The 27377-nt window shown below is 38.0% G+C and overlaps 1 protein-coding gene across 3 annotated transcripts in view; it reads right to left on the bottom strand.

Moving 5' to 3' along the window:
• Positions 1–1673: 1673 nt before the first annotated feature.
• YWHAE (tyrosine 3-monooxygenase/tryptophan 5-monooxygenase activation protein epsilon) overlaps positions 1674–27377 on the bottom strand; it is a 51439-nt gene continuing 25735 nt past the window's right edge. For 2 of the 3 annotated variants that reach the window (XM_045490494.1, XM_045490495.1), the window contains 5 exons: positions 14387–14586; positions 10369–10475; positions 9500–9706; positions 7233–7369; positions 1674–2622 (listed from right to left, as the gene is read on the bottom strand). In XM_045490494.1, the coding sequence (XP_045346450.1) occupies positions 2570–2622; positions 7233–7369; positions 9500–9706; positions 10369–10475; positions 14387–14586 (704 nt within the window). In that variant the 3' untranslated portion in view covers positions 1674–2569. Of the gene's footprint in view, positions 2623–4283; positions 4331–7232; positions 7370–9499; positions 9707–10368; positions 10476–14386; positions 14587–27377 lie in introns of all 3 variants that reach the window. The other variant, XM_045490496.1, reaches the window with a different exon arrangement.

Genomic DNA, 27377 nt, shown 5'->3' with positions numbered 1-27377 from the left:
TCCGTATCAAGATCACCACATTCTTGAGCATGCTCCTGGCATCCTGAGTTTGTGGACTACATTATATAATATGAAGTCCATCCACAGAACCAACTAGAGAACCCTTTTAACTAAACAAACTCATGTGATTGATCTGACAAACATCACCTCCACAAGCCATGCCATGTTGTAAATTACCTATGTGTTTGACTCAAATCCAGGCATTTGTGCATTCGTGTTTAGTATGGGAACAGACTACAAAATGCTGAATGCCATTATCTTTAACAATGTGTAATAGAGGGGTGCCTGGGTGGTTCAGTCGGTTAAGCATCCAACTTCAGCTCAGGTCATTATCTCACAGTTCGTGAGTTTGAGCCCTGCGTCAGGTTCTGTGCTGACAGAGCCTGGAACCTGCTTCAGATTGTCTCCCTCTCTCTCTCAAAAATAAACATTAAAAAACTTTTTTTTTAAATGTGTAATACAATTTTATGAATTCCTTCAGTTTTGATCTAGGTGCAGCAGGCATTTGGCCACTTTGCCGCTGGAAAAAAAACAAAAAAATCAACCTGAAAATCTCTTGGACGTAACCCCAAATGTCTCCAACTATCTAATGGAGGAGCATTAACACAAAAATCTTAATTACTTATTCTAATTATGGGCATACACATATATTTTCATAAGATAAAAACTACTAAGACACATTACTATTCTGTTAATTTCCTAAGTCTTCTCTACCGAGAAGCCAGGATATATACACTTGTGGTGTCAACACCTCATTTAGTAGCAACAAATCAAGTGTGATGATGGAGCGGATATTCTTATACTGCTGATAGGGAAGAGGGGGGCTATAAAGTGGAACGACCCCTTTGGAGGGAAATGGACAATATTTACCAGTAGAAAAGTTAATGTTCTCGGACACAGGAAACCTAGAAATGTATCATACAAATACACATGCAAATATTTAAGTGCAGTTACAAGGATATTTAATGCAGCACCATTTATAATAGCAATGCTGGAAACAATCTGAATGTCCAAAGGGAGTCAACTAGTTAAGAAAAGATCAGGAGTACATCCATGTTACACTGTCATTCAAATTAAATCTAAATGCGGAATACAGAATGATCTGTATTAGCTAAATACCTATACACGCTGTATAGACTATTTTTTGAAAAAAACTACTTAACACTGTCTCTAGTAAGGGGAACGGCTACAGACTTCTACCACGTGTACATGTACTACTGAGAATGAAAGTATTCTTTTCTGCTTCTGCCACTAACCTTTGGAGTGGTAGTGGGGGCTAAGGTAATTTTACTTCAGACTAAGTAAGGAGGATTATTTGGACACATTCAGCCTTATTTAGTTGTATAACCCAAAATTCCATGCTAGAAAATGATCCATAATTATACCTTAAGTATGAATTTGTACTTTTATGATTAAAATAAATACCGTGTTGCTACCTGGTTGAGAGGACAGTAATGAAGTGACTTGGTGTTTCTTAGTGTTCTTCACAACCAGGTTACAAGTAAAAAAAAATATTCTTTTTCTAAAAATACACATCATCTTTGGGGAAACAGACAAGTGATTTACGAAGAAAAGGGAGGGGAGATCTTTCCACATTCAGGAAAACAATACTGTCAATGTGTTTGGACTAGAGATTTTATTTTAGAAAGATAAAGGATGGAGGCACAATAATATTTGGCATTTTTAATTTAGGTTTGTTTTATTTAAGTTTAATGTTAATTCCATGCTGTGTTTCAGTAAGAACAATACAGATTCTGTATCTGTGGCTCCAGTCAGATATCCAGTAGTACAAATTAGCTTCAAGTTACACATACTGAACAAAAGAGGTTGAGCGAGCGAAGTAGGGAAGGGGGGGCCCAGGGGGGGAGAGGGAAGGAGAAGAAACAAAGAATTGAACACGCATGCAGGCTTTTCCATACCACCTTCAATGCTAACCTGCTTTAGAGGGAGAGTAAAAGTAGGCAAGAATGAGCAGCCACGGATTGTTGAACTGTTACCAGCACCATGCTTTTCAGCAACATTTCAGCAGAGTTTGAAACACTTTTTACAGCAAAACCATTACAACTCTCCGAACTTTTAACCACCTCAAGCTAACACCCAATTAATTTTAAACATTGGTATAAAATTCAATTTAAACAATTAGAAAAAGGAAAAATACCACAATGCCTCATAGTGTGATTAACCTCTCTCTTAGATGCTCGCGTCACCTAGAAGTCTAATAGCTTTCAAATATCATTTCCATTTCAAATGGTGATCTTGCCCCACCTGGCAGGAGACAATACAGTAATGCTGAAAAAGCCTCTATGCAGTCCTGTTAGTGTCTTAAAGAACCTAAAAGCTGGGACCAGTAAAATCCACAGAAATTCACTCTTGCCTTTAAGAACTTTTGAAAACGGTTTAAAAAAAAAAAAAAAAAAAAAAAACCCAACAGGGCAGGAACCTAAATTCTGAGACCAAATGTAAAAGTCAGATTTGGTGGTTCTCAGTGACAATGGGGGAATTTCCAATGGGGGTGGGATGGGAAGGAATGGGGTGGTCAGAGATGGTTTCTCTTGTTGGCTTTTATGTCTCACTGATTTTCATCTTCCACATCCTGCAGCGCTTCTTTATTCTGCTCTTCACCTACAAAGAAGAATGAGTTAATTATTGCATACGGACTAGTCAGGCTGTTGTGGTCACAAACAAAGGCATCATTCCAAGCATAAAGACTCCTTATATTTGCTACAATTGGTATTAACCACAGACAGGCAAAGGACTTCTACCACCCTTAACACCTGAGACGCCTAAGCCAAGAGGTGCTGCTGGACCATGGTCCTGAATGGTAAACAGGATGAAAAAACTGATGCGCACAGTAAAACTAGTTTTATGCTAAAATAAGCTCTTGAAAGTAGACAGCCAAGGTAACCATAACTATTAAATGATTTTCAAGCTTTCATGTATATCTTGGGTCAAAATACTCTTTCTCAATAACCTCACCTCTTCAAGAGACTCAACAGTACTTCATAGTTGTTGGTTTTTTTGTTTTTTGTTTTGTAAAATCTACCCACAAGCTCCATGAGAAATGCTTCAATAAAGAGAACTGAGCAGTAAAATGCTCCAAAGGAGGTCTATAGTTTTAGAGGGAGAGTTTTGCTTTTTAAGGTATCTTACATTTTGTATCTTAGCCAGTCACACCAAACCATAAACCAAATTCCTTACTCCAAAGTGAAACAGCATGCTCAAAGTAAACCAGACCACTGAGGTTATTAAAGAAGGGCATTTGGACCAGTTCTCTCATGCCATTTTTCTTTTCCCTTAAAACATGATGATCGGCCTCGGGAGTTTCAACTGCACTATGACATGCAATAAAAAGCCAGCCTATTCACTGGAGAATCATCTACCTATTAATAAGCATTAAATAAGTCACAGCCATACTAAAGAGAACATGCAAGTTTTTGCTAAAATAAAATAATAATAATAAAACAGGTAAAAGTTACATTCTTTTGTGCTTTAACAAACCACAATTCCTATGTAGTTACTACTTTGAATCAAATTTCAACAGGAAAAAATAAATACCAATTAACTAATCCAATAATCATTCCAGTTCAGACAATCCATCCATTCCCATTGCTTGCTAAATTAGTCAGGATGGATAAACGACACTAAGACCGGCTGACTACCGACATGAAGCATTTACCCTAAAGAGTGTTTTTAAACAGCCTTGATATGATAAACAATAAATGCTGTCATGGCAACAAGGATTAGGTGAATGTAGTTTTAGAACATTTATAATTTTCTTCTCTAACAGAAATGTTTGATACTGATATGTGACTCTTAAAAAGTACTTAAAGTACATAAAGATTTTTGACTCATATATAGAAAATGGACATGCAAAGACAAAAAAACATTTACCGAGGAAAGAAATGATGGACCACCCAATCAATCGTTCCCAAAACAATGTATTCAAACTTAGAAATGACAGGAACATTCACGCTCATTTTTAACAGCAATACACTGCCAAAATATGGTTAACATACAACAACAGAACACACTCTAATTCACTTATAAGCAACCATTAGATTTGCCAAGAGTTCCAAGTAACTTTGGCATAGAATATTGTCAGATGAGTCACACCCAACCAGAGGTAGACAAGGGTAGCAGATCATAAGTGTCTTAGAAGATGTCACATCCTAGAATGTAGAACAGGCAGTTTTGTAAGCAAAAGGATGATAATATATGCAGGCATGATTAGTGAAGAACCAAAACTAAAAAGCAGAATTTGCTGTGCCATGATAATGACTTACAAAGTAGAGTTTTTAGGAAAGGAAGAGTTGGATTTTCCTTTAGGAATCTATATTGTAAGGAGAAAGGGAGGGAGAACAATCATATGAAAGCAACATTACAAGAAAAATAAACCAAGACAGCAGGACAAAAGAAAACATCAATGATTTAGGGGAATCAGATTTTGGTCTTTTTACTTCGTATAAACTTCATTCTACAAAGTTATCTGTTCCTTTTACCTTTAAAAGGATGAAATAATATCCTCTTAAAAGGTATAGAGAAGAGGAAAAAATGTTTCTTTGGGTATGTATTTCTTTGCCCATTGTTTCTTGATTTTGAGGGAAGACAGGAATAAGGCAGAGAACACACATTTTTTCTATAGGCTTGTGTATGAAACGTCCTCTGAACACAGATTAAAAGGACTGAAATCGCTTAATGAGAAAAAGTGGTGATCGGTTTACAAAGATGTTCCAACACAGAAGTTAACATATTCTGCAGTTAAAAAAGTATAAAAGCGTCTCAATAAAAGCTTGTGAAACACATACATTTCTTCCTTCATAAAAAAATTAAAAAGGAGAAAACTGATGGTCCGCTAAATCCAACATCCTGGAAAACTGCCAATTCCATGACTGCAATTCTGCATGGATTAAGTCACAAAACCAATTTAATAAAACATGTAATACTATACCTTTTAGGAAAATGGCAAATAAATTACTAGTACCCACAACAATTTGTAAATTCAGATAATTTGTTAATTTTACTAAAAATGTCACGAGACTACTAGAATTTTTTGCTGTTAAACTAGCAAGTTTCATCATTTCAAATACTGTCTTTAATGAAAATTAAATGAAATCTCTTAAATGAAAATTAGTCTGTCACAACCAAATTTAATCAATTGTTCAGTTTACAAAGTGGTAAGAATTGAAGCAACTGGATTTAACTAAGATTTACATAAACCTGTTTTAGGATTAAAGAGAAATCTATGCTGAAATGTAATAAAACATCTCTGTACAAAGAACCTTTGCAACTATGAAAAGTAAGTAGTTTCAAGAAAATATCCTATTGTAAAAAGTGATCTATTTCATAAAATGCTTGATAACCAAGGAAGAGAGTATCTTTGGTTTTATATAAAAACAGAATGGAAAAACATAGTTTACTTTGATTTATCAATTACTGGTTATCAATGATAAAGAACAGTAGTACTAGAAAATATAAAGTTCAGGGGAGCTTGGATGGCTCAGTTGGTTAAGTATTTGACTCTTGGTTTTGGCTCAGGTCATGATCTCATGGTTTGTGGGTTCAAGTGTAGAGCCTGCTTGGGATTCTCTCTCTCCCCCTCTCCCCTGCTTGTGCTCTCTCTCCCTCTCTCAAAGTAATTAAACTTAAAAAAAAATTTTTTTAGAGAAAATATAAAACTTTATTTCTGTTTAATTTTGTAATCTAGCAATCTTAGTTATAAAAGCTGGCATAAAATGTCTTTTAAAAAGCAATGTTTCAACCCAGGTCACCTTGTTTGTTATATTCACCCTCAGAAAAATGTCCCCAGAGGTATATACCTTACTTGGGTCAACACCGCTTACCAAACTCTCCACATGTTTCCTTTTATCCCCTCAAACAGATACTAGTCTTCTCTGAGCTGAGGGTGACTATGAAGAGTCCACAGCTGTTTGGCCATTCTTCTGAGTAGTTATTGTTTAGAATACAACAGAATTTTAAAGCTGGAAGGAACCTCAAGTCATTAGTTCAGAGATGGTAAATTGGTTTTGAGTCCCAAAGACTGGTAGCAGTTTCCTGAAGTGCTGTGTTAAAAAGTAATCTGTGGCACTGTCTGGCTTTGCTGGAAAAGTGTGCAAGCAGGTCACACGTGCCACACATCTCAAGCCAACCCTAGTCAAATATCTAAATATTTCATAGACCTAGTGAGCTTTAAAGCTGAGTCACCTAATTCTCACTTTAGTACCTAAGGTAAGTCTAAAATCTCACTCTATCCTTCCATAGTAAGGACATTTAAAACGAAAACCCATTTTCAGAGGCACTTTTAAAGAAATATAATGCTTCCAAAGACAGTACAGCATGCTGGTGTGACCAACAGACTACAGTTAGCCTCAAGCAATGCAACCTATATGTTTCATTTTGGTAATATACTCTTAGAGGATCTGCAGTTGATATTGACAAACTTTCTTTTCCCCATACCACCACCAACTGTAAAGCTATCTCATAAAATGGTCATGTCACACTAGTTTTTGCACCCTGTGCCCTCCTCCCCCTGACTCTTCAGTGATCTATCATGGATAAAATGGATTCTCTGGAATAAGCACAATAAAATCTCCTTTAAAAGCAACAATTATGGCAAATTTTGGCATTTAGAATTTTAACCCCCTGGCCCAATCACAAAAGTAAGTTTTGTAAAATACTATTTATAACTGAAAACTAAAACCAGACATCTTAAATAAGGACTAATGGCAAGACAGGACATTCCATTTGCTCTAGAAAATCTTCTTTAGATAAAACATTTCCACACAGAGAAGACGCTTCATAAATATTTACTGACACCATCCAGTTTTAACCTGAGGATACCAGTCGGCCAAAGTAGTGATCAGGACATTCAAATACAATTATCTTCGATCTCTAAAATTGAATCTGAGGAAGATAAAATGAACTGCTTCCTCCCTCGATCTTCCACAACAGTGAGAGAAGTTAGCGAACATTAGAGGCAAAATTTTTAAATTTTTGCAAACAAAAAAAAAGGTCCCCTTTTCCAAACAAGTCTTTTACATTATCATACAGCCCAAAACGGAAAACTGTACTTTTGAGATCGTTTGCTGTAAAGGCAATAATTAAAATTTGATACTTTGTGGACGATAGGCTGAGTCTAAATTGCAGCTTAATGTAAAAAATGCCAAGGAATGTCTAAGAGTAAAAAGACCCAACAACTCAAAAAGATGCATTCATTAACTTCCAAGTTTCCTTACCATCACCCTGCATGTCTGAAGTCCATAGTGTCAGATTATCACGTAACAACTGCATGATAAGTGTAGAGTCCTTATAGCTTTCTTCACTCAGCGTATCCAGTTCTGCAATTGCATCATCAAAAGCTGCTTTTGCCAACCTAAAAGCATTTACATAAATGTATTACAAAAATAAGCCCAAAAACAGAATTAGAAATAACATGTTAGAAATCAATCTTTTTCTTTAGTTATCCCACAGTATGTAATAGTGACACTGAGTAACTTGGGTTTAAATACCAAAATAAAAGAAAAGCAAGTGTAACTGATAAAAATTAACTTTCTATTTAATTTTGTAATGTAGCAAATTTGGAGGTAGTAAAATTTTTGGAGCACTACTTTTTTTTTTTTTTTTTTTTTTAAACATACTCTCCCCTCAAATGTGGGGCTCAAACTCATGACCCTGAGATCAAGAGTCATCTTCTCTACCAGCCGAGCCAACCACATGCCCCTGGAGCACTGCTTCTTACTATGCTTAACAAGCCTATCAGTAAACAGAATACACAAACCAAATTCTATCCTAAACCACCGCCAAAATACATGCAATATAAAGGTATTACCAAGTTCTAGTCAACAACTCACTTAGACAGTATCTCAGTTTAATTTCAATAGAGTTTAATGTTAATAGAAGCGGGGGAGGGGGGGCAGTATAGAACCCACAGAAATGTGATCATATAAGCCATTTGCTGCAATTTAAAAGAAAGAAAATCAACATTTACTGAGTATGGTATATAATGAGCACCAAGTAAAGCAGGACACTGGTGGAGAAACTGAAGAAAAAGACGATCTCAGTCCACAATGAACTTAAAACATCTAGGAATAGAGGACTGACACATAAAACTATTATAAAAGAAGTATGCTACTCTGGAGAAAGTGCTTCGGAAACCCTAGAGGATGAGGAAATGGGGATGGGAAGACAAATTTGAACTCATCTTCAAAGCAGGAAAAGAGCATGAATGGCACGCTTAAGACTAAAGCAAATGCGTAATAGCAAAGACATGGATAAGACTTAAAGTGATGTGTGGGACAGCCTAAACTAGAGAATAACAATGAAAGAGCACAATACTATTAGCTGACAGATAGCTATAACTTCTTCATTAAAACCTGTATATGTTTGGACAAATTCAACTAGGCATTTAGAATGCTTTTAGATGAATAAATAACGGTTTGCATTTAAATGAATCTACCTCCCATCAGGAAAATCTCTCATGGAATATCTATCTGATTCCTATATACTCAAGAATACTCTAAGTTACAAACAACAAATACATTATTCCAATTATGAGGTACCTAAAATAGGCAAATTCACAAAGACAGAGAGCAGACACTGTGAAGGGGCAATAGTGGGGGGAGGGGGGGATATGGAGAATTAGTGGTTAGAGTTTGTTTCTGGTGATGAAGTTTTAGAAACAGTAGTGACAGTTACACAATACTGTAGGTGTACATAATGCCATCCAATTATACAACAAAATGGTTAGAATGATAACCTTCATGTTGTATTTTGTAGTAATTTTTACAAGTAAAAAGCCATGTACATAAAGATATCCTTTAAATTTCTATCTGTTTCAAAAATTGCGGGGCGCCTGGGCGGCTCAGTTGGTTGAGCATCTGACTCTTGGTTTCGGCTCAGATCGTGATCCTACAGTACATGAGTCTCATTGAGCCCCACATCAGGCTCTGCTCCCACACTCACAGTGTGGAGCCTGCTTAGGATTCTCTCTCTTCCCTTTGCCCCTACCCCACTCGCCCTCTGTCTCTCTCAAAATAAGTAAATAAATTTAGGGAAAAAATTGGGAACAATCTGAAATACAAATGGGCGAATTGTTAACATACAAAGCTGGAGAACTGTTCATATTAAAATAGAAATCACAAAATATGTACAACTAAGAGCATAACTATATTAAAAATCATGCCTACAAGGACTAACAGCTAATATAAAAACATTAAAATAACTCTACTACAATTCCTCTCATTTCACTCTATCACTAACAAGTTAAAAAATTTTTTCAACCTATCAACAAAATATTTCCCCATCAACATCCAAAACTGCTATCCTAGCAAACTAGGTAAGGTCTGTCCTAAATCATCCAAAGCAGTTTCATTAAGAGCCAAAAGAATTCTTTAGTACATGGCCAAGGATACAAAGGCAGTCCCCAGGAAACAAAACAGAAACAATTGTCCTTTGTAACTTTTTCACTTTCATAGTGAGAGCTTGTTTCTCTTCCATGACTTACCTGCAGGCACGGTCAGGGGAATTAAGAATTTCATAGTAGAATACGGAGAAATTGAGAGCAAGACCTAAGCGAATAGGATGCGTTGGTGGAAGTTCTGTCATTGCAATATCACTAGCAGCTTTATAAGCCACTAGGCTGTTCTCCGCAGCCTCCTTCCTGTCATTTCCTGTGGCAAATTCAGCCAGATACCTGTGGTAGTCCCCTTTCCTAAAACAAAACAAAATAAAACAAATAGAATTAAGAAAAATGTTTTTAAATGAAAGTAGACTGTTACAATTTTTCTATATTCTATAAAATGAAGTATGTGACAAAAATATATCAATAATTAACACGTATACTTCAGTAATTTCACAAAGTCTCTTTCAGGAAAGACTGACTAAGTCTATCTAGTTTTCCCCCTCAGAGTTCGTATTACCAAACAGAAGCAAAACACTAGAGAAATCAACTGAAAACAGCCTCAAAAATGAACAAATTTGTCAATGACTAGAATTAAAAATGAGAAGTGGTTCCCAAAAAAATGGCATGACAGTTTGTTAATCATGAAATAAAACTTGTACATAAAATGTTAAAATTGAGCTATGTAATAATGTATTACTATACAGCTGGGGGCTAATTCCACACAAAAATGCACACAGGTAAAATAAAACCTAGTACTTTCACAGTAGTCTGACCATCTTAAACGCAACAATTGTTCACTAGCAGTGAATCTGCAAACGACTACTCAAAAATTAAGTTTTGAAAATCATTCTTCCCATGTAACTATTCTTCTAACAAACTATTATTAAAGTTGAACACCTACACAGAGAAAGTGGTAATTCTAAGGGAGCCAACATTTAATCTCACATTTTCCCTTCTAGTATAGAACCTACATTTTATAATAGAAAACCTTGGACTCGCCAGTGTTAGCTGCTGGAATGAGGTGTTTGTCCAGTACATCCAGAATGTCACAACAGATTAACTTTAGCTCAGTCTCAACCTGGAAAAAAAAGTCAAAAATTGTTTAAGTCTAAGAGATTACATAAACTATGACACATTCTCCCTCTGGTTTTAAGGAAGAGAGCCATAAGTAAACAGAATATACATCTTTCTCCAAACCTCCTTCCTCTCTCTTGATTAAAAAAAAAAACAGAGAAAAGTTATCTCCAAGTTACAGAAATTACCTTCTTTCTTTCTCCATGCTGTTAAGTGCTTTAAAAAAAAAAAAAAAAAAAAAAAGGCAGGAGTGCCTGGCTGACACAGACCATGGAGCATGGGACTCTCAATCTCCGGCTTTTGAGTTCAAGCCCCAGGTTGGGTATGGATACTACATAAAAATAAAAATCTTGAGGCACCTGGTGGAGCTCAGTCTACTGAGCATACAACTTTGGCTCAGGTCATGATTTGGAGGTTCATGGGTTCCAGCCCTATGTCGGGCTCTGCACTGACAGCTCAGCGCATGTAGCCTACTTGAGATTTTTTGTCTCCCTTTCTCTCTGCCCTTCCCCTGCCTGTGCTGTCTGTCTCTCTCTCAAAAATAAATAAACATTAAAACAAGAGACAGAGCTATGATGTGAACAGAGGCAGGCTAGAAAACCTAAGGTCATGGTTTATAAGGGATGGAATAAAAATTCAATCCCAGGCAACTGGCCTCCAGTGCTCACATTCCTAACCACTACTGTGCTCAACAGCCATAAGTGGAAGAGATCCACAGCCAAATTATAGCACTAAAACTCTGTATACTCAAGTAAATATTGTCACTCATTTCAATTTATCATACCAAAGATGAATATCCCAAATGAACATACGTATTATCTTAGTCTCTATTTTCCATTAATTCATGGTGACACTGGTGAACCTTTCCCAAGTTCTTCTTATGCCCTCTGGAACCTCCTTCCCATTGTAAAGAATCCTCCCACTCTCTCTTCTCCTATAATCTCATCCAGATCCTAAATTAAACTAGCTCTTTCCTGAATAAACTACCTCCCTCATGGCTTTTCAAGTAGCAATTATTCTAAGAGAAAAAATTTCTGAATTCTCTTAGCTCCCCACTAACTCAGTATGACTGGCTGCTGTTACTCCAAACAGCTCCTCTCTGGAAGCTCATCCTCTGTGACCTAATTTTTCAGTATCTGTTATCAGTGGATCTCTATAGGCCTTCCAACCACATTCACAGGTTACCTCTCCAATTCCTGGTATCACACCAAGGTATTATCACCCATGTTCCTCTCAATACAGTTCCCTGATCTCAACTCCATGACCTATTTGTCAACATCTCTAACTGAGCTGCTTTATCCAAGAAGTCTTTTTTTTTTTTTTTTTTTTTATGTTTTATTTATTTTTGACAGAGAGAGAGAGAGCATGAGCAGGGGAGGGGCAGAGACAGAGGGAGACACAGAATCCGAAGCAGGCTCCAGGCTCTGAGAGTTGTCAGCACAGAGCCCGACGCGGGGCTCGAACTCACAGACTGCGAGATCACGACCTGAGCCGAAGTCGGACGCTCAACTGACTGAGCCACCCAGGCGCCCTTATCCAAGAAGTCTTAAATTCTATTTCACTACTACATTGTAACTTCCTTCCTTACTTCTTTATTCCTGTTATTCCTAATTAGAGACACATCAAGACCTCCAGCCTCTTGAATCTTTCATCTTCCCCCAATTTATCAGTCCCTCTCTTTGCTTCCTGCTTCCTTTCCTACTTAGCCCAAATCCCACAATTTAGCACAGAATTCTGCCACTTAAGCATTTTTAACTTTCTCATTTCATCGTTCCTCTGAGACACCAAACTTTTCTACTGACAACCCATACTCTTGTTCCAATATATTTGACATTAATGGGCACACTGATATCAGCTTACCACCTTTTTTAAAAAATTATTTTAAGTTTATTTATTTTTGACAGAGTGAGAGCATGAGCTGGGGAGGGGCAGAGAGAGGAAGACACAGAACCCGAAGCAGGCCCCAAGCTCCAAGCTGTCAGCACAGAGCCCGACACTGGGTTCGAACTCACGAACTGTGAGATCATGACCTGGGCCGAAGTCAGATGCTTAACTGACTGAGCCACCCAGGCGTGCCCCTATATCAGCTTACCACCTCTTAAGTCACTCAAAACCTCAGTTTTCCCATCTATAAAGTAGACTAATACCTATTCTTTACAGGGTAATTTAAATAAACACCCTGTGTTGCACAATTATGTGTATTAATATCTCCCCACTCAAGAACAGCGTCCAACAAAGGTGGAGATAATAAATGTAGTTGCCCTTTTCCCTCTCCCTACCAAATTCATTCCCCATGCTACTTTTTGAGTGTTCCTGTAATTTCCCTCGCTGGACTCAAAATGTGTTTATATGCCTTTCTCTTCCACAAGAATCACTTTCTCAATAGTAGCCTGACATTTTGGACTAGATCATTCTTTGCTATACAGGGCTGTTCTATGCACAGGGTATTCAGCAAACAGCATCCTTGTCTCTACCCACAGGATGCCAATAGCACCCTCCAAGTTGTGACAACCAAAAATGTCTTCAGAAATTGCCAAATGCCCTCTGAGCAGTAGAATCACCTCTGGTTGAAAACCACTGGCCTAGATCAACGGCTATGGTACTTTTTTGACCAAAACTCACAGTACGAAAAATTCCATTTATATATAAAATACCTGAAACAATAACTTCAAGAAATAATGTCCAATGCCTTTAACATTTTCTACTCAATTAAGAAAACAATGACTAGACTGAACCTCCATATGCAAAGTAACCTGTATTTGTCTCATCTTTACATCCATAGCACCTAGCAAATTGTGCGGCACATAAGAGGCACAAAAATACTTGTTACATTGTCCTGGATGGTTCTTTCAAGTCACTCAATGAAGTATTTTGCAGTTAACTACAATAAAAACAAGATTAAATTAGTTTCTACTTGTTGGTGCTCAAAAGTGAGCACCTTCTATAGCTTCCAGAGAAAACTTCTTCACCTCTGTCCTGAAATACTGTATGACCTATAATCTGGGTTAAGTAAAATATGCAAATCCATTCAAGTATAAAATTTATATTACACATGTGTACTACAGTGTGATCTAAAATGTTCAGGGGGGCGCCTGGGTGGCGCAGTCGGTTAAGCGTCCGACTTCAGCCAGGTCACGATCTCGCGGTCCATTGAGTTCGAGCCCCGCGTCAGGCTCTGGGCTGATGGCTCGGAGCCTGGAGCCTGTTTCTGATTCTGTGTCTCCCTCTCTCTCTGCCCCTCCCCCATTCATGCTCTGTCTCTCTCTATCCCAAAAATAAATAAACGTTGAAAAAAAAATTTTTTTTTAATGTTCAGGGACACCTGGGTGGCTCAGTCAGTTAAGTGTCCGACTCTTGATTTTGGCTCAGGAGATGATTTCACTGTTCACGAGTTCACGACCCATTATCAGGCTCTGCACTGTAAATGCAGAGCCTGCTTGGGATTCTCTCTCTGTTCCTCCCCTGCTTTTATGCTCACTCGCTCTCTCTCAAGATAAATGAACTTTTTAAAAATTCTTAAAAAAAATAATAAAATAAAATGTTCAAAACCTGGGACGCCTGACTGGCTCAGTCGGAAGAGCATGTGACAATCTCAGAATCATGAGTTCAAGCCCCACACCAGGTTTAGAGACTACTTAAATAAAATTTTACTAAATTTTTTAATGTTTATTTCTGAGACAGAGCACAAGCAGGGGAGAGGCAAGAAAAACAGAATCCAAAGCAGGCTCCAGGTTCTGAGCTGTCAGCACACAGAGCCCAAAGTGGGGTTCAAACTCACAAGCCATGAGATCATGACCTGAGCATGACATTGGACGCTTAACTGACTGAGTCACCCAGATGCCCCGAGCTTTAAAATAAAATATCCAAAACATGAGGCATCTTTCTTTAAAGAAGCCTAGGATATGATAATCTCACCATTTGCCGATATTCCCGAATCATTTTTAGTTTGTCTTCTCCTCCCTTGTTTTCTTCTTTCTGTTCAATGCTGCTGATTATTCTCCAGGAAGCTCTTCTGGCTCCAATCACATTTTTATATGCAACAGATAGGAGGTTTCTTTCTTCAACTGTCAACTCCACATCCATCCCTGCTACTTTCTTCATCGATTCCACCATTTCTATAAGGGAAAAGTGAAATCAGACCTTACAAAGTAAGTTTTGTTGATACAAAATCCCTTCACAATAGGTCTTTTTTTCTGTCAAGCTAGTATAAAAAGGTAAGAATTTTAACAAAAATAACTACAATCATTAAACCTGAAAGGAGTAAAAAACCAAAAATCATGTAAAAGAAAGTAAACTAAGAGCCTAGAACAAGAGAATCTGTAATGAAAGTTCTATGGAATCAAAACCTCATATGCCACCTAACTCAATACAGCTTAGAAACATCTGTCTCATTAAATAAGGGAACTAGGAAAGCACATCTGCCCATTTCCCAGTAAAAATAATTGAGCTGGCAGTTTAAGACAAAGATTAAAAATCTGTAGGCTCTAGGGATACCTGGGTGGCTCAGTCGGTCAAACCCCCAACTTTGGCTTAGACGATGAACTCACAGCTTGTGGGTTCAAGCCCCACATCGGGCTCTGTGCTGACAAGTCAGAACCTGGAGCTTGCTTCAGATTATGTCTCCCTCTCTCTGCCCCTCCCCCCACTCATGCGCGTGCTCTCTCGAAAATAAAATAAGCATTAAGAAAATCTGTTTTGGGGCGCCTGGGTGGCGCAGTCGGTTAAGCGTCCGACTTCAGCCAGGTCACGATCTCGCGGTCCGTGAGTTCGAGCCCCGCGTCGGGCTCTGGGCTGATGGCTCAGAGCCTGGAGCCTGTTTCCAATTCTGTGTCTCCCTCTCTCTCTGCCCCTCCCCCGTTCATGCTCTGTCTCTCTCTGTCCCAAAAATAAATAAACGTTGAAAAAAAAAAAAAAAGAAAATCTGTTTTAATTTACAGGCTCTAAAATATTTTTTCTTACAAATAAATTCTATTTCAAAAAATGTCATGGGAGAAAAGAATATTCATTCATATAGCAAACATACGCATTTGAGCATTTTGGTTAAATCACAAACACAAACCAAACGTAACTTTGGATGTTTCCGTCCTTCCACCTTTAGAAAGAAATTCTCCACACCTCCTACACATTCATTAGCAAAACTTTTGATGGTTCCTATTTGTTACCACTAGGTGGCGGGCTAAGAAAGGGGCCCAGATAAACCTTAGGAGATCCCCAAGTTTAAAGAAAAACACAGGGAACAACAATGCAGAGAAATGCAAAGGAAGAACCAAAAACAGCTCAATGAATACTAACCCAATAAATAGATTTACTAAAACTATGCTTTTAGAAAAGACTAAATGCCATTATCACCATGTGGCTCTTTACTGATTCAGAATCTTTGGTCATAAGACCCAAGAATCTACATTTTAACAAATACCCTTAGCATACATTAACACTCTAAACATAAGCCTATTCTAAAATATGATACAGATAGTAACTTTATGAAACACTCCTTAACAGTTAAATTATGTGCTGTCCCAGGAAAATAAGTTTTAAAAAATTACACTTTAGGGAGTACCAGAAAATTAATAGAAACATTAAGATAGTAAGGTCTTTGAAAAGTTTGGTAGTTCTTATAGTTAGAAAACCCTATTAAGACTCAGTAATTCCACTACTAGAGATTTCCCAAAAGAAATTAAAATGTATCTTAACAAAGACCTTCACACAAATAAATGGTCACGGCAACTTTATTCAAAACGCTAAGGTGAAAACAACCCCAAAAGTCTAAGTATACAATAGAGTACTACTCAAGAATAAAAAAATAAACTACAGATACAAATAACAAGATGTAGGGGGTGCCTGGGTGGCTCAGCCTTTTAAGTCTGTTAATTTCGGCTTGGGTCATGACCTCACAGTTCTTGGGAGGACAAGAAGCCTGCATGGGGTTCTCTCTCTCCCTCTGCCCATTTCTTGCTCGCACACGTATGTGGGCACATGCACTTCCTTCTCCCCAACCCGCACAAAAACAAATTTTAAAACAAAAAGTCACAAGAAGATGAATTACAAAATCATTCTAACTGAAAAAAGCCAGACCAAAAGACTATATAATTCACTCAAGCCAAGTCACAGAAATTGCAAAACTATAAAGACAACAAATATGTGGTTATACCAAGGTATAGGGGTGAAGTGACGGGCTTGTGTGTAAAGGAAATTTGGGGAGTAAGAAAATTGCTCCACTGTGGTGGTTACACTTATCTAAACACTAAATTGTACAATATAAACCCTTGAATCACACAAGAGTAGGGCACCAAGCACAGTCAGAAATCCAAGTATACCTTGTAGCTCCCCAAAACCTTTACTAATAGCCGAATGCTGACCAAAAGCCTTGCTGATAATTAACACATATTTCTGTATGCTATATCTATTATATACTGCATTCCACAATAAAGTAAGCTAGAGAAAAAGTTATAAAGAAAATTCCGTAAGAGAAAATACATTCACAGTACTGTACTGGTTCATTGAAAAAAAAATCCACATGTAAGTAGACCTGCTCAGTTCAAGCCCATGTTGTTGTTCAAGAGTCAACTGTATATGTAAAAGGGGTATATTTTATCATATATAAATTATACTTTAATTTTTTAATGTAATTCTGAAGCATTAAAGAAATAGTAGGGAGTACAGTAATAAAACCATTAATTCATTTGTGGAAGCCTGAAAGCATTCTTTTTAAATTCAGTAGGCTCCATGCCCAACACAAGGCTTGAACTCACCACCTTGAGATCAAGAGTCACATGCTATAAGGACTGAGCCAGCCAAGTGCCCCAGAACTTTTTTTTTTTTTTAACTACAGTCATTAAAAAAAAAGGGGGGGGGGGGCGCCTGGGTGGCTCAGTCAGTTGAGCGTCTGACTTCGGCTCAGGTCATGATCTTGCGGTCTGTGAGTTACAGCGTTGGGCTCTGTGCTGACAGCTCAGAGCCTGGAGCCTGTTTCCATTTCTGTGTCTCCCTCTTTCTCTGCCCCTCCCCTGCTCATGCGCGCGCGCGCGCGCGCGCGCGCTCTCTCTCTCTCTCTCTCTCTCTGAAAAATAAACAAACATTTAGGAAAAAAAAGGGCTAAATTCAGGGCCAGTGGAGTCAGAGGGTAATTTCAAGATCACTTCCATACAAGTTTATTTTCAAAAACTAACAAATTAAACATTCCTCAGAAGTGAATCAGTAATTAGTTTTCTATATTGGCCCCAACAAAGCAATTTAAAAATTAATCTAGCCACACCAAAAGACAATTCTTTTAAATTGTATGACTTTGCAACTATATGGAAAAACTATACACAAAATACCACCAAAAATTTAACAATGATAGGTCTGAGTACTATTCCAGATAATTTGCATTTCCTTCACTTTCTATGCTTTAAAATTTTCAACATTTTAACAATATTTTTACAGTAGGAAGAGGGAAATACATTTTTAAAAATTTTAAAAATTTTAAAAATTTTTTTGAGAGAAAGGGAGAGTGTGAACAGTGGAGAGAGGCAGAGGGGGAGAGAGAGAATCCCAAGCAGGATCAAGGCTCAGCATGGAGCCCGTTGCAGAGCTTGATCACAACCGGAGCCAAAATCAAGAGTCCAACATTCAACCAACTGAGCCACCCAAGGGCCCTAGGGAAATGGAATTAAAGGACTCAATGACAGTCTACAATCCGATTCAATTAAGTATATCACTCCTTTCATTTTAGAAAACCACAAACTATGCACAAAAGACTATGGTACAACTACAGAAGCAGCAGTTACCCAGTTTTATTAAACAACAGCTTCACTGATCTTCACCTAGATGATTCACTCATTTAAAATGTACAATGTATGGGAATGCAAGCTGGTGCAGCCACTCTGGAAAACAGTATGAAGGTGCCTCAAAAAACTAAAAATAGAACTACCCTACGACCCAGCAATTGCACTACTAGGTATTTATCCAAGGAATACAGGTGTGCTGTTTCGAAGGGACACAGGCACCCCAATGTTTATAGCAGCACCATCAACAATAGCCAAAGTATGGAAAGAGCCCAAATGTCCATCAGTGGATGAATGGATAAAGAAGATGTGGTGTATATATATATATATATATATATACATACACATACATACATACATATACACACACACAATGGAGTATTACTCGGCAATCAAAAAGAATGAAATCTTACCATCTGCAACTACGTGGATGGAACTGGAAGTATTAGGCTAAGTGAAATTAGTCAGAGAAAGACAAATATTATGACTTCATCCATATGAGGACTTTTAATCTTCAAAACAGATGAACATAAGGGAAGGAAAACAAAAATATAAAAACAGGGAGGAGAACAAAACATAAGAGACTCATAAATATGGAGAACAAACAGAGGATTACTAGAGGGGGTGTGGGAGGAGGGATGGGCTAAAATGGGTAAGGGGCACTAAGGAATCTACTCCTGGAATCACTGCTGCACTATATGCTAACTAATTTGGATGTAAATTTTTAAAAAATAAAATTTTTAAAAATAAATAAAATGCACAATGTAGTGGTTTTTAGTATATTCACAAAGTGATGCAACGATGACCACAATCAGTTTTAGAACAGTTTCATCTCACCTGAAAAAGAAACACTCCATACCCATTAGCCATCACTCCCCACATATATACCCCAATTCTCTCAACCCTAAGTAACCACCAATCTCCTTTCCATCTCTACGGATTTACCATTCCGGACATTCCATATAAATGCAACCATGTTATGTAGGCATACCTTGTTTTACAACTGCATTGTTTACAAATTGAAGATTTGTAGCAACTTTGTACTAAGCAAGTCCTCAGCACCATATTTCCAACAGCATCAGTTCATTTCATGTTTCTGTGTCACACTTCAATAATTCTCGTAATGTTTCAAGCTGATTTTTCATTATTATTACATTTGTTATGGCGATCTATAATCAGTGATCTTTGATGTTACAATTGTTTTGGGGCACCACAAACCGCACCCATATAAAATGGCAAACAATAAATGATGTGTTCTGTCCCACCAACCTGCTATTCATCTTCAGTACCATGTCCTGTCACCCCACACTCCACTATCTCTCCCTCTCTCCTCAAGCCTCTCTATTCTGAGACACTACAATATTGAAATTAGGCCAGTTAATAACCCTAAAATGGTCCCTAAGTGTTCAAGTGAAAGGAAGTCACACAACTCTCACTGTAAATCAAAAGCTAGCAATGATTAAGTTTAGTAAGGAAGGTATGGTGAAAGTTGAGGCAGGCCAAAAGCTAGGCCTCTTATGCCAAACAATTTGCCAAACTGTGAATACAAAGGAAAAGTTCTTGAAGTTGAAATGAAAAGCACTACTCCAGTTAACACATGAATAATAAGAAAGCAAAACAGCCTTATCCCTGATACAGAGAAGTTTTAGTGGTCTGGATAGAAGATCAAACTAGCCACAACATTCCCTTAAGCCAAAACCTAATCCAGATCAAGGCCCTAACTTTCTTCAATTATATGAAGGCTGAGAGAGGGGAGGAAACTACAGAAGAAAAGTCAGGCCAGCAAAGGTTGGTTCATGAGGTTTAAGGGAAGAAAGTCCTCTCCACAACAAGGTGAAGCAGCAAGTGCTGTGGTACAAGCTACAACAAGTTATCCAGAAGATCTAGCTAACATAATTAATGAAGGTGGCTACACACTGAACAGATTTTCAGTGTTGATAAAACAGCTTTATATTATTAGATGCCATCTAAGATTTTCCCAGCTAAAGAGAAGTCAATGCCTGGTTTCAAAATTTCAAAGGATAGGGTGACTCTCATGTTAGGTAGGGCTAAAGCAGCTGGTGATTTTAAGTTGAAGCCAATGTTCACTGATGAGTCTGAAAATCCTCAGCCCTTAAGAATTATGCTAAATTTGGGGCGCCTGGGTGGCGCAGTCGGTTAAGCGTCCGGCTTCAGCCAGGTCACGATCTCGCGGTCCGTGAGTTCGAGCCCCGCATCAGGCTCTGGGCTGATGGCTCAGAGCCTGGAGCCTGTTTCCGATTCTGTGTCTCCCTCTCTCTCTGCCCCTCCCCCGTTCATGCTCTGTCTCTCTCTGTCCCAAAAATAAATAAACGTTGAAAAAAAAATTAAAAAAAAAAAAAAAAGAATTATGCTAAATTTGGGTGCCTGGCAAGCATAGTCGGTACAGCATGCAACTCTTGATCTCAGGGTTGTGAGTTCAAGCCCCTCACTGGTTGTAGAGATTAGTAAAAATATAATCTTCAAAAAAAATTACGCTAAATCTACTCTGCCTGTACAGTATAAGGCAACAAAAGCCTGATGACAGCACATCTGTTTACAACACAGTTCACTATTTTTAGCCTACTATTGAGACCTACTGCTCAGGAAAAAAAGATTCCTTTTCAAAATATTACTGCTCAATGACAATGGACCTGGCCACCCTAGAGCTCTGATGGAGATGGACAAGATTAAGGTTTTCACATGCCTGCTAACACAATATCAATTCTGCATCCAAAGAATCAAGGATAATTTCAACTTTCACTATTATTAACAAATACATTTCAGAAAGAAAAAAAAAAAGAAATACATTTCAGGGGTGCCTGGCTGGCTCAATCAGTACAGCATGCCACTCTTGATCTTGGGATCATGAGTTCAAGACCCATGTTGGGTGGACATTACGTAAATAAACTTTAAAAAAAAGTGGACTTAATCAAAACAAAAATGAGATATCACCTGTCAGAATGGCTACTGTCAAAAAGACAAAAAATAAGTGTTGGTGAATATGTGGACAGAAAGGAACCCTAATGCACTGGTGGGAATGTAAATTCGTGCAGCCACTGTAGAAAACAGTATGGAGATTCCTCAAAAAATTAAAAATAGACGGGGCGCCTGGGTGGCTCCGTCGGTTGAGCGTCCAACTTCAGCTCAGGTCATGATCGCACAGTTCATGGGTTCAAGCCCCACGTCGGGCTCTGTGCTGACAGAGCCTGGAGCCTGCTTCGGAGTCTGTCTGTCTGTCTGTCTGTCTGTCTGTCTCTCTCTCTCTCTCTGCTCTTCTCCCACTCATGCTCTGTCTCAAAAATAAAAAAATAAACATAAAAAAATTTTTAAAAATTAAAAATAGAAATACCATATGATCCAGTAATTCCACTACTGAGTATTTAACTCAATGAAAATAAAAACACTAATTTGAAAAGATATATGCATCTCCACTTATCACAGTATTATTTACAATAACCAAGATATGGAAGCAATCTAAGTGTCGATCAAGAGATGAATGGATAAAGATACAGTGTGTACACATACATTCCATGGAATACTACTCAGCCACGAAAAAGAATGACCTCTTGTCATTTGCAATAATATGGACGGACACAGAAGATATTCTGCCAAGTGAAATAAGACAGAGAAAGACAAATACCATATTTCACCTATATATGAAATCTAAAGAACAAAACAAAAGAACAAACAAAAAAGCAGGAACAGACCCCTAAGTACAGAGAACTGGTAGCTGCCAGAGGAAAGGGAGGTAGGGGATGGACAAAAGTGTGAAGGAGAGTGGGAGGTATGGGCTTCCAGTTATGGAATGAGTAAGTCAGAGGGATGAAAGGTACAGCACAGGGAATACAGTCAGTGGTGTTGTGATAATGCTGTATAGTGACAGAAGTAGCTACGCTTATGGTGAGCATTGTATAATCCATACAGTTGCTCAATCACTGCTGTAAACCTGCAATTAATGTAACATTGTGTGTAAACTCTAAGAGCCAATAAAAAAAATAAATAACAGGGGCTCCTGGGTGGCTCAGTCAGTTAAAGGCCCAACTCTTCATTTCTCTTGATTTCTGTTCAGGTCATGATCTCACAGTTCATGAGATCAAGCCCCACATCAGGCTCTGAACTGACAGTACAGAGCCTGTTTGGGATTCTCTCTCTCTGCCCCTCCCTCGCATGCACGCTCTCTCCCTCTCTCAAAATAAATAAATAAACTAAAATAATAAAATCACAAAGTAGGCCTGAAGGTTGACTCAACTGCTGCAATCTCAACTGCTGCAATCTCATGATAAAACTAACAAATAAGGGAGTTAGGTTGCTTCTTATGAATGGAGCAAAGAAAATGGTTTATTTTTTTTAATGTTCATTTATCTTTGCGAGAGTGGCAGGGAGGGGGACAGAGAATCCAACGCAAGCCTGATTGATACGGGGCTCAAACACATGAACTGCAAGACCATGACCTGAGCCAAAGTTGGACACTCAACCGGCTGAGCCACCCAGGCACCCCAGAAAATGGTTTTTTGAGATGGAATTTACTTCTGGTTAAGACTGCTGAAATGAATCCAAAATCTATAAAGAACTTATCAAAATCAACACCCAAAAACCAAATAATCCAGTGAAGAAATGGGCAAAAGACATGAATAGACACTTCTCCCAAAGAAGACATCCAGATGGCTAACAGACACATGAAAACATACTCAACATCACTTATCATCAAGGAAATGCAAATCAAAACCACAATGAGATACCACCTCACCTGTCAGAATGGCTACAAATTAACAACTCAGACAACAACAGATGTTGGTAAGGATGTGGAAAAAAAAAAAGCACCCTTTTTCACTGCTTAGTGGGATGCAAACTGGTGCAGCCACTCTGGAAAACGGTATGGAGTTTCCTCAAAATATTTAAAAATAGAACTACCTTACAACCCAGCAACTGCACTACTACGTATTTATCCAAAGGATAGAGGCATGCTGTTTCAAAGGGGCACATGCACCCTAATGTTTATAACAGCGTTATCCACAACAGCCAAAGTATGGAAAGAGCCCAAATGTCCATCGACAGATGAATGGATAAAGATGTGAGATACACACACACACACACACAATGGAGTATTATTACTCAGCAATCAAAAAGAATGAAACCTTGCCATTTCAAACAATATGTATGGAACTAGAGTGTATTGTGCTAAGCAAAATTAGAGAAAGACAAATAGGACTTCACTCATATCTGGAATTTAAGACACAAAACAGATGAACATAATGGAAAGGAAGTAAAAAACCATAAAAACAGGGAGGGGGACAAAACATAACATACTCTTAAATATAGAGAACAAACAGGGTTGCTGAAGGGGTTGTGGGTGGGGGTATGGGCTAAATGGGCAAGGGGCATTAAGCATGACACTTGTTGGGATGAGCACTGGGTGTTATATGAAGAGGATGAATCACTGGATTTGACTCCTGCAATCAGTATTGTACTATATGCTAACTAACTTGGATGTAAATTTAAGAAAAAAATTTTAATTGGAAAAAAGACTTCTGAAATGACATTAAAGCATTTAAAATAGTACTTAGACTTAGTTGATAAAGCATTAGCAGGGTTTAAGAGGCTTGACGTTGACTCCCAATTTTGAAAGACATTCTACCATGGGCAAAATGCTATCAAACAGCATCCCATGCTCCTGAAAGGAAATCAATCAATGCAGAAAACCTCACTGTTGTCTTTTTTAAGACACTGCCACAACCGTCCCTACCTTCAGCAACCACCACCCTGATCCGTTAGCAGCCATCAACAAGGCAAGACATTCCAGCACCAAAAAGATGACTCACTGAAAGTTCAGACACAGCATTTTTTAGCAATAAAGTATTTTTAACTAAGGTATGTAATTTTTTTTGACATAATGCTACTGCATACTTAAGGACTACAGCATATTGTAAAAATAACTTTTATATGCACTAGCAAACCAAAAAATTCATCTGACTTGATTAGGATATTCGCTTCATTGGGATGTTCACTTTACTGCAGCAGTCTGGAACTAAATCCACAATATCTCCAAGTATGCTTCTAATATGTTGTCTTTGTAACTGGTTTCTTTCAATTAGCATGTCTCAGGATTCACCCAGAATGCAGCACCTAACAATATAGTTCACAAACTATATGGATAGACCACATTTTATTTATACATTTACCAGTTAGTGGACATGTGAGTTGAATTTTCACTTTTTGGCCACCATGACTAACGCTGTTATGAATATTCACAGAAGTATGCTTTCAGGTCTCTTGCCCATATTACCTAGCAGTGGAACTGCAGGGACATCATAGTAACTTTTTGAAGGAACTGCCAAACTTTTTCACAGGGGCTGCACTATTTTTACATTCCTACTGGCAATATAGGAAGATTCTAATTTCTCCATACTCTCACCAATATTTGTTAGTTTCTTTAAAAAAAAAAAAAAAAGTTACCTCAGTGTGTGCAAAGTCGTACACATCATGGTTTTTATTTCTTTAATGGCTAATGATGTTGAGCATCTTTTCATGTGCTTACTGGCCATCTGCGTACTTTCTCTGGAAAATATTCAGATGTTTTGCCAATCTTTTAATTGGCTTGTCTTTTTATAATGGAGTTGCAGATGTTATTTACTTTTAAGACCCCAACTCTTCCCTCTTAGCCCCTCAACTTCCAGAATCTGTCCATTCCTGAAGGTAGTAGATTAAGGGAGAGTAGTAGCCATGAGTCAGAAAAGCACTTCCTACTACCCCTGGGTGTTCTATACAACCAGCGCTTTGTACCAATTTGCAAATTATGACTATAATGAAGCTCTCATGAAAACCTTGGTGTCATCCTCACCCTTTTAACACCAGCAACAGAAACATAATCCTACCTATAAAGTACCCCAAAACTTTACATGAAAACTGATTTATCCAAAACTGGCCACACCTTCGAAACCACCATCAACAGGATTAGCGCAATTATATTCACATAAAATGCTCAATTTAACTAGTATTTCACAAAGTCTTCTCTGCAATAACTATTTTCTCAATGTGATCTAAGCACTTCTGGGATGGGGGATGGCTGTCAAATCTGTTTGCAGCAGGTATGATCAAAACTTATGAACCAGTGAATAGAGTGTCACTGTCAAAGACAAATGTGGATGCAGAGGCAATTTGGTACAAAAACTCTGGACAAAATTTGGGAGACTTCCAAGTAGCTTGGGGACAATAGGTAGCTGACTGAAAATCATCAAAGAAACTGAAATTTAGAATACTAGCAACAGAAAGGGCACAATAATCATCAAACATACTAATAAATGCCTGTTTGGGGGCACCTGGGTGGCTTCGTCAGTTAAAGCATCTGACTTTGTCTCAGGTCATGATCTCACAGTTTGTGAGTTCAAGTTCCGCTTTGGGTGAACTCGAGCCCTGCTTCTGTCTGTCTGTCTCTCTCTGCCCCTCGATCATTTGTGCCCTTTTTCTCTCAAAAACAGTAATAATAATTTATAAAGTTAAAAAAAAAAAAAAGCCTTTTTGGTTCCAGGCCATTTCCCTTTTACTGTGTAGTAATAGCCTAGTTAGACATCAATTACTTTAAACCAGCTTGCCTGTATTTGTTATGGGACTATCCTGCCAAAAGAAGTTCCCTATTTTTCACCCTGACTTTAATTTAGCTTTATTTCTTAGTTTTGCTCTTTGAAGTATTTGTGTAAATATATTCATTCAATCAATCATTCACAAATAAAACACCTCATGCCAGGCACTGTTCCAAATGCTTTGCAGGTATTAATGCATTTAATCTTCTCAACAAGCCTTTGAAGTAGGTAGCAGTATTATCCCCATTTTATAAGGAAATTGAAGAACAGGGAAGTTAAACTCGATCGAAATCACAAAGTCAGTAGATTATAAACCCAGGCAATCTGACTCCAGAGCTGTACTTTCATTTAATCATACTACCTCAGATTTGAATATTTATTTGAATTCATCTGGATGGGGATCCTTTGGTCTTTTCCTCCCCACCCCCAACCCGGTCTTTTTTTTTTTTTTTTTTTTTTTTTTTTTAATTGAAGTAAGAACAGATGCAATAAATGGATGCAGTGACAAGAGACACAAGCTTAATACATTAAAATCTGGCTTATTCTTGCTTAAAGCACATCCTTTTCCACCAAGTTAACCCTCCAGAACACTACCTCCAAAAAGCTTAATGCCCATGCCTAGCAGAATAACTCCCATGCCACTAAGATTTCTACATCGACGTCCCAGTAAACATGATTATCCCAAGATGTCCCCAACAGCTGGTAAAGCAAGTTTCTGCTGAGATTCAACAGCCCTGTAATCTTATAAAGACAAAGTACAAATCTACAAGGGGGCATGTTTCCACCTACTAAACTGACTAAAAATTACCACAATGCCTAATTCTACAGTTCCTAATGAGATCCAGGGTCAGAAGAGAAGCAAACTGTTCAGCATCCGTCATGGAAAAATGAGCAGGCGCTGTACTAGCTGACAGAATTAATGTACCTTGTACTGAAGCATACAGGGTCATAACCATAATTATTCCCAAAATGGAAAAAATACTTGCCAGTGGTTACAAAACATAATCCTGACTTTAAAACACACAAACAGGGGCGCCTGGGTGGCTTAGTCACTTAAGCAACTGACTTGGGCTCAGGTCAATGATCTCACAGTTCATGGGTTAGAACCCCGTGTCGGACTGTGCTGACAGCTCAGAGACTGGAGCCTGCTTAGGATTCTGGGTCTCCTTCTCTCTCTGCCCCTCCCCCACTTGTGCTGTCTAAAAAAAATTTTTTTTAAAAATTCAAAACCAGACAATTTAACTTAAGTGCCTAAACTCTCAAACACCACATTCAACGAACTTTCCAAGTTAAATGCTCATAGAAACAAGAAATTCTTAAGTACAAGAACACTGAAAGTAATCATCCCAAGAAAAGAAAAAGGCCATAATAGCATCAGACACTGCCTTACAAAGGTTCTGTCACTCAAGGTTCTGGAGAGGTACTGGGTTTGCTTTATGTAAAGGTCGATCAGTTGGCCCATGACTGTTCTTCTTTGCCTAGGAAATTATTCATCACTCTGAATCAAACTCAAACATCTCATTCTATAAAGCCTTCCTGTGCTTCCCAATCCATATACACATTTCT

This window comes from Leopardus geoffroyi, chromosome E1, assembly GCF_018350155.1.
Source record: "Leopardus geoffroyi isolate Oge1 chromosome E1, O.geoffroyi_Oge1_pat1.0, whole genome shotgun sequence".
NCBI classification, from domain to species: domain Eukaryota; kingdom Metazoa; phylum Chordata; class Mammalia; order Carnivora; family Felidae; genus Leopardus; species Leopardus geoffroyi.
Note: the sequence above shows the minus strand (reverse complement) of the source record. Positions and strands in the feature narration are given on the sequence as shown.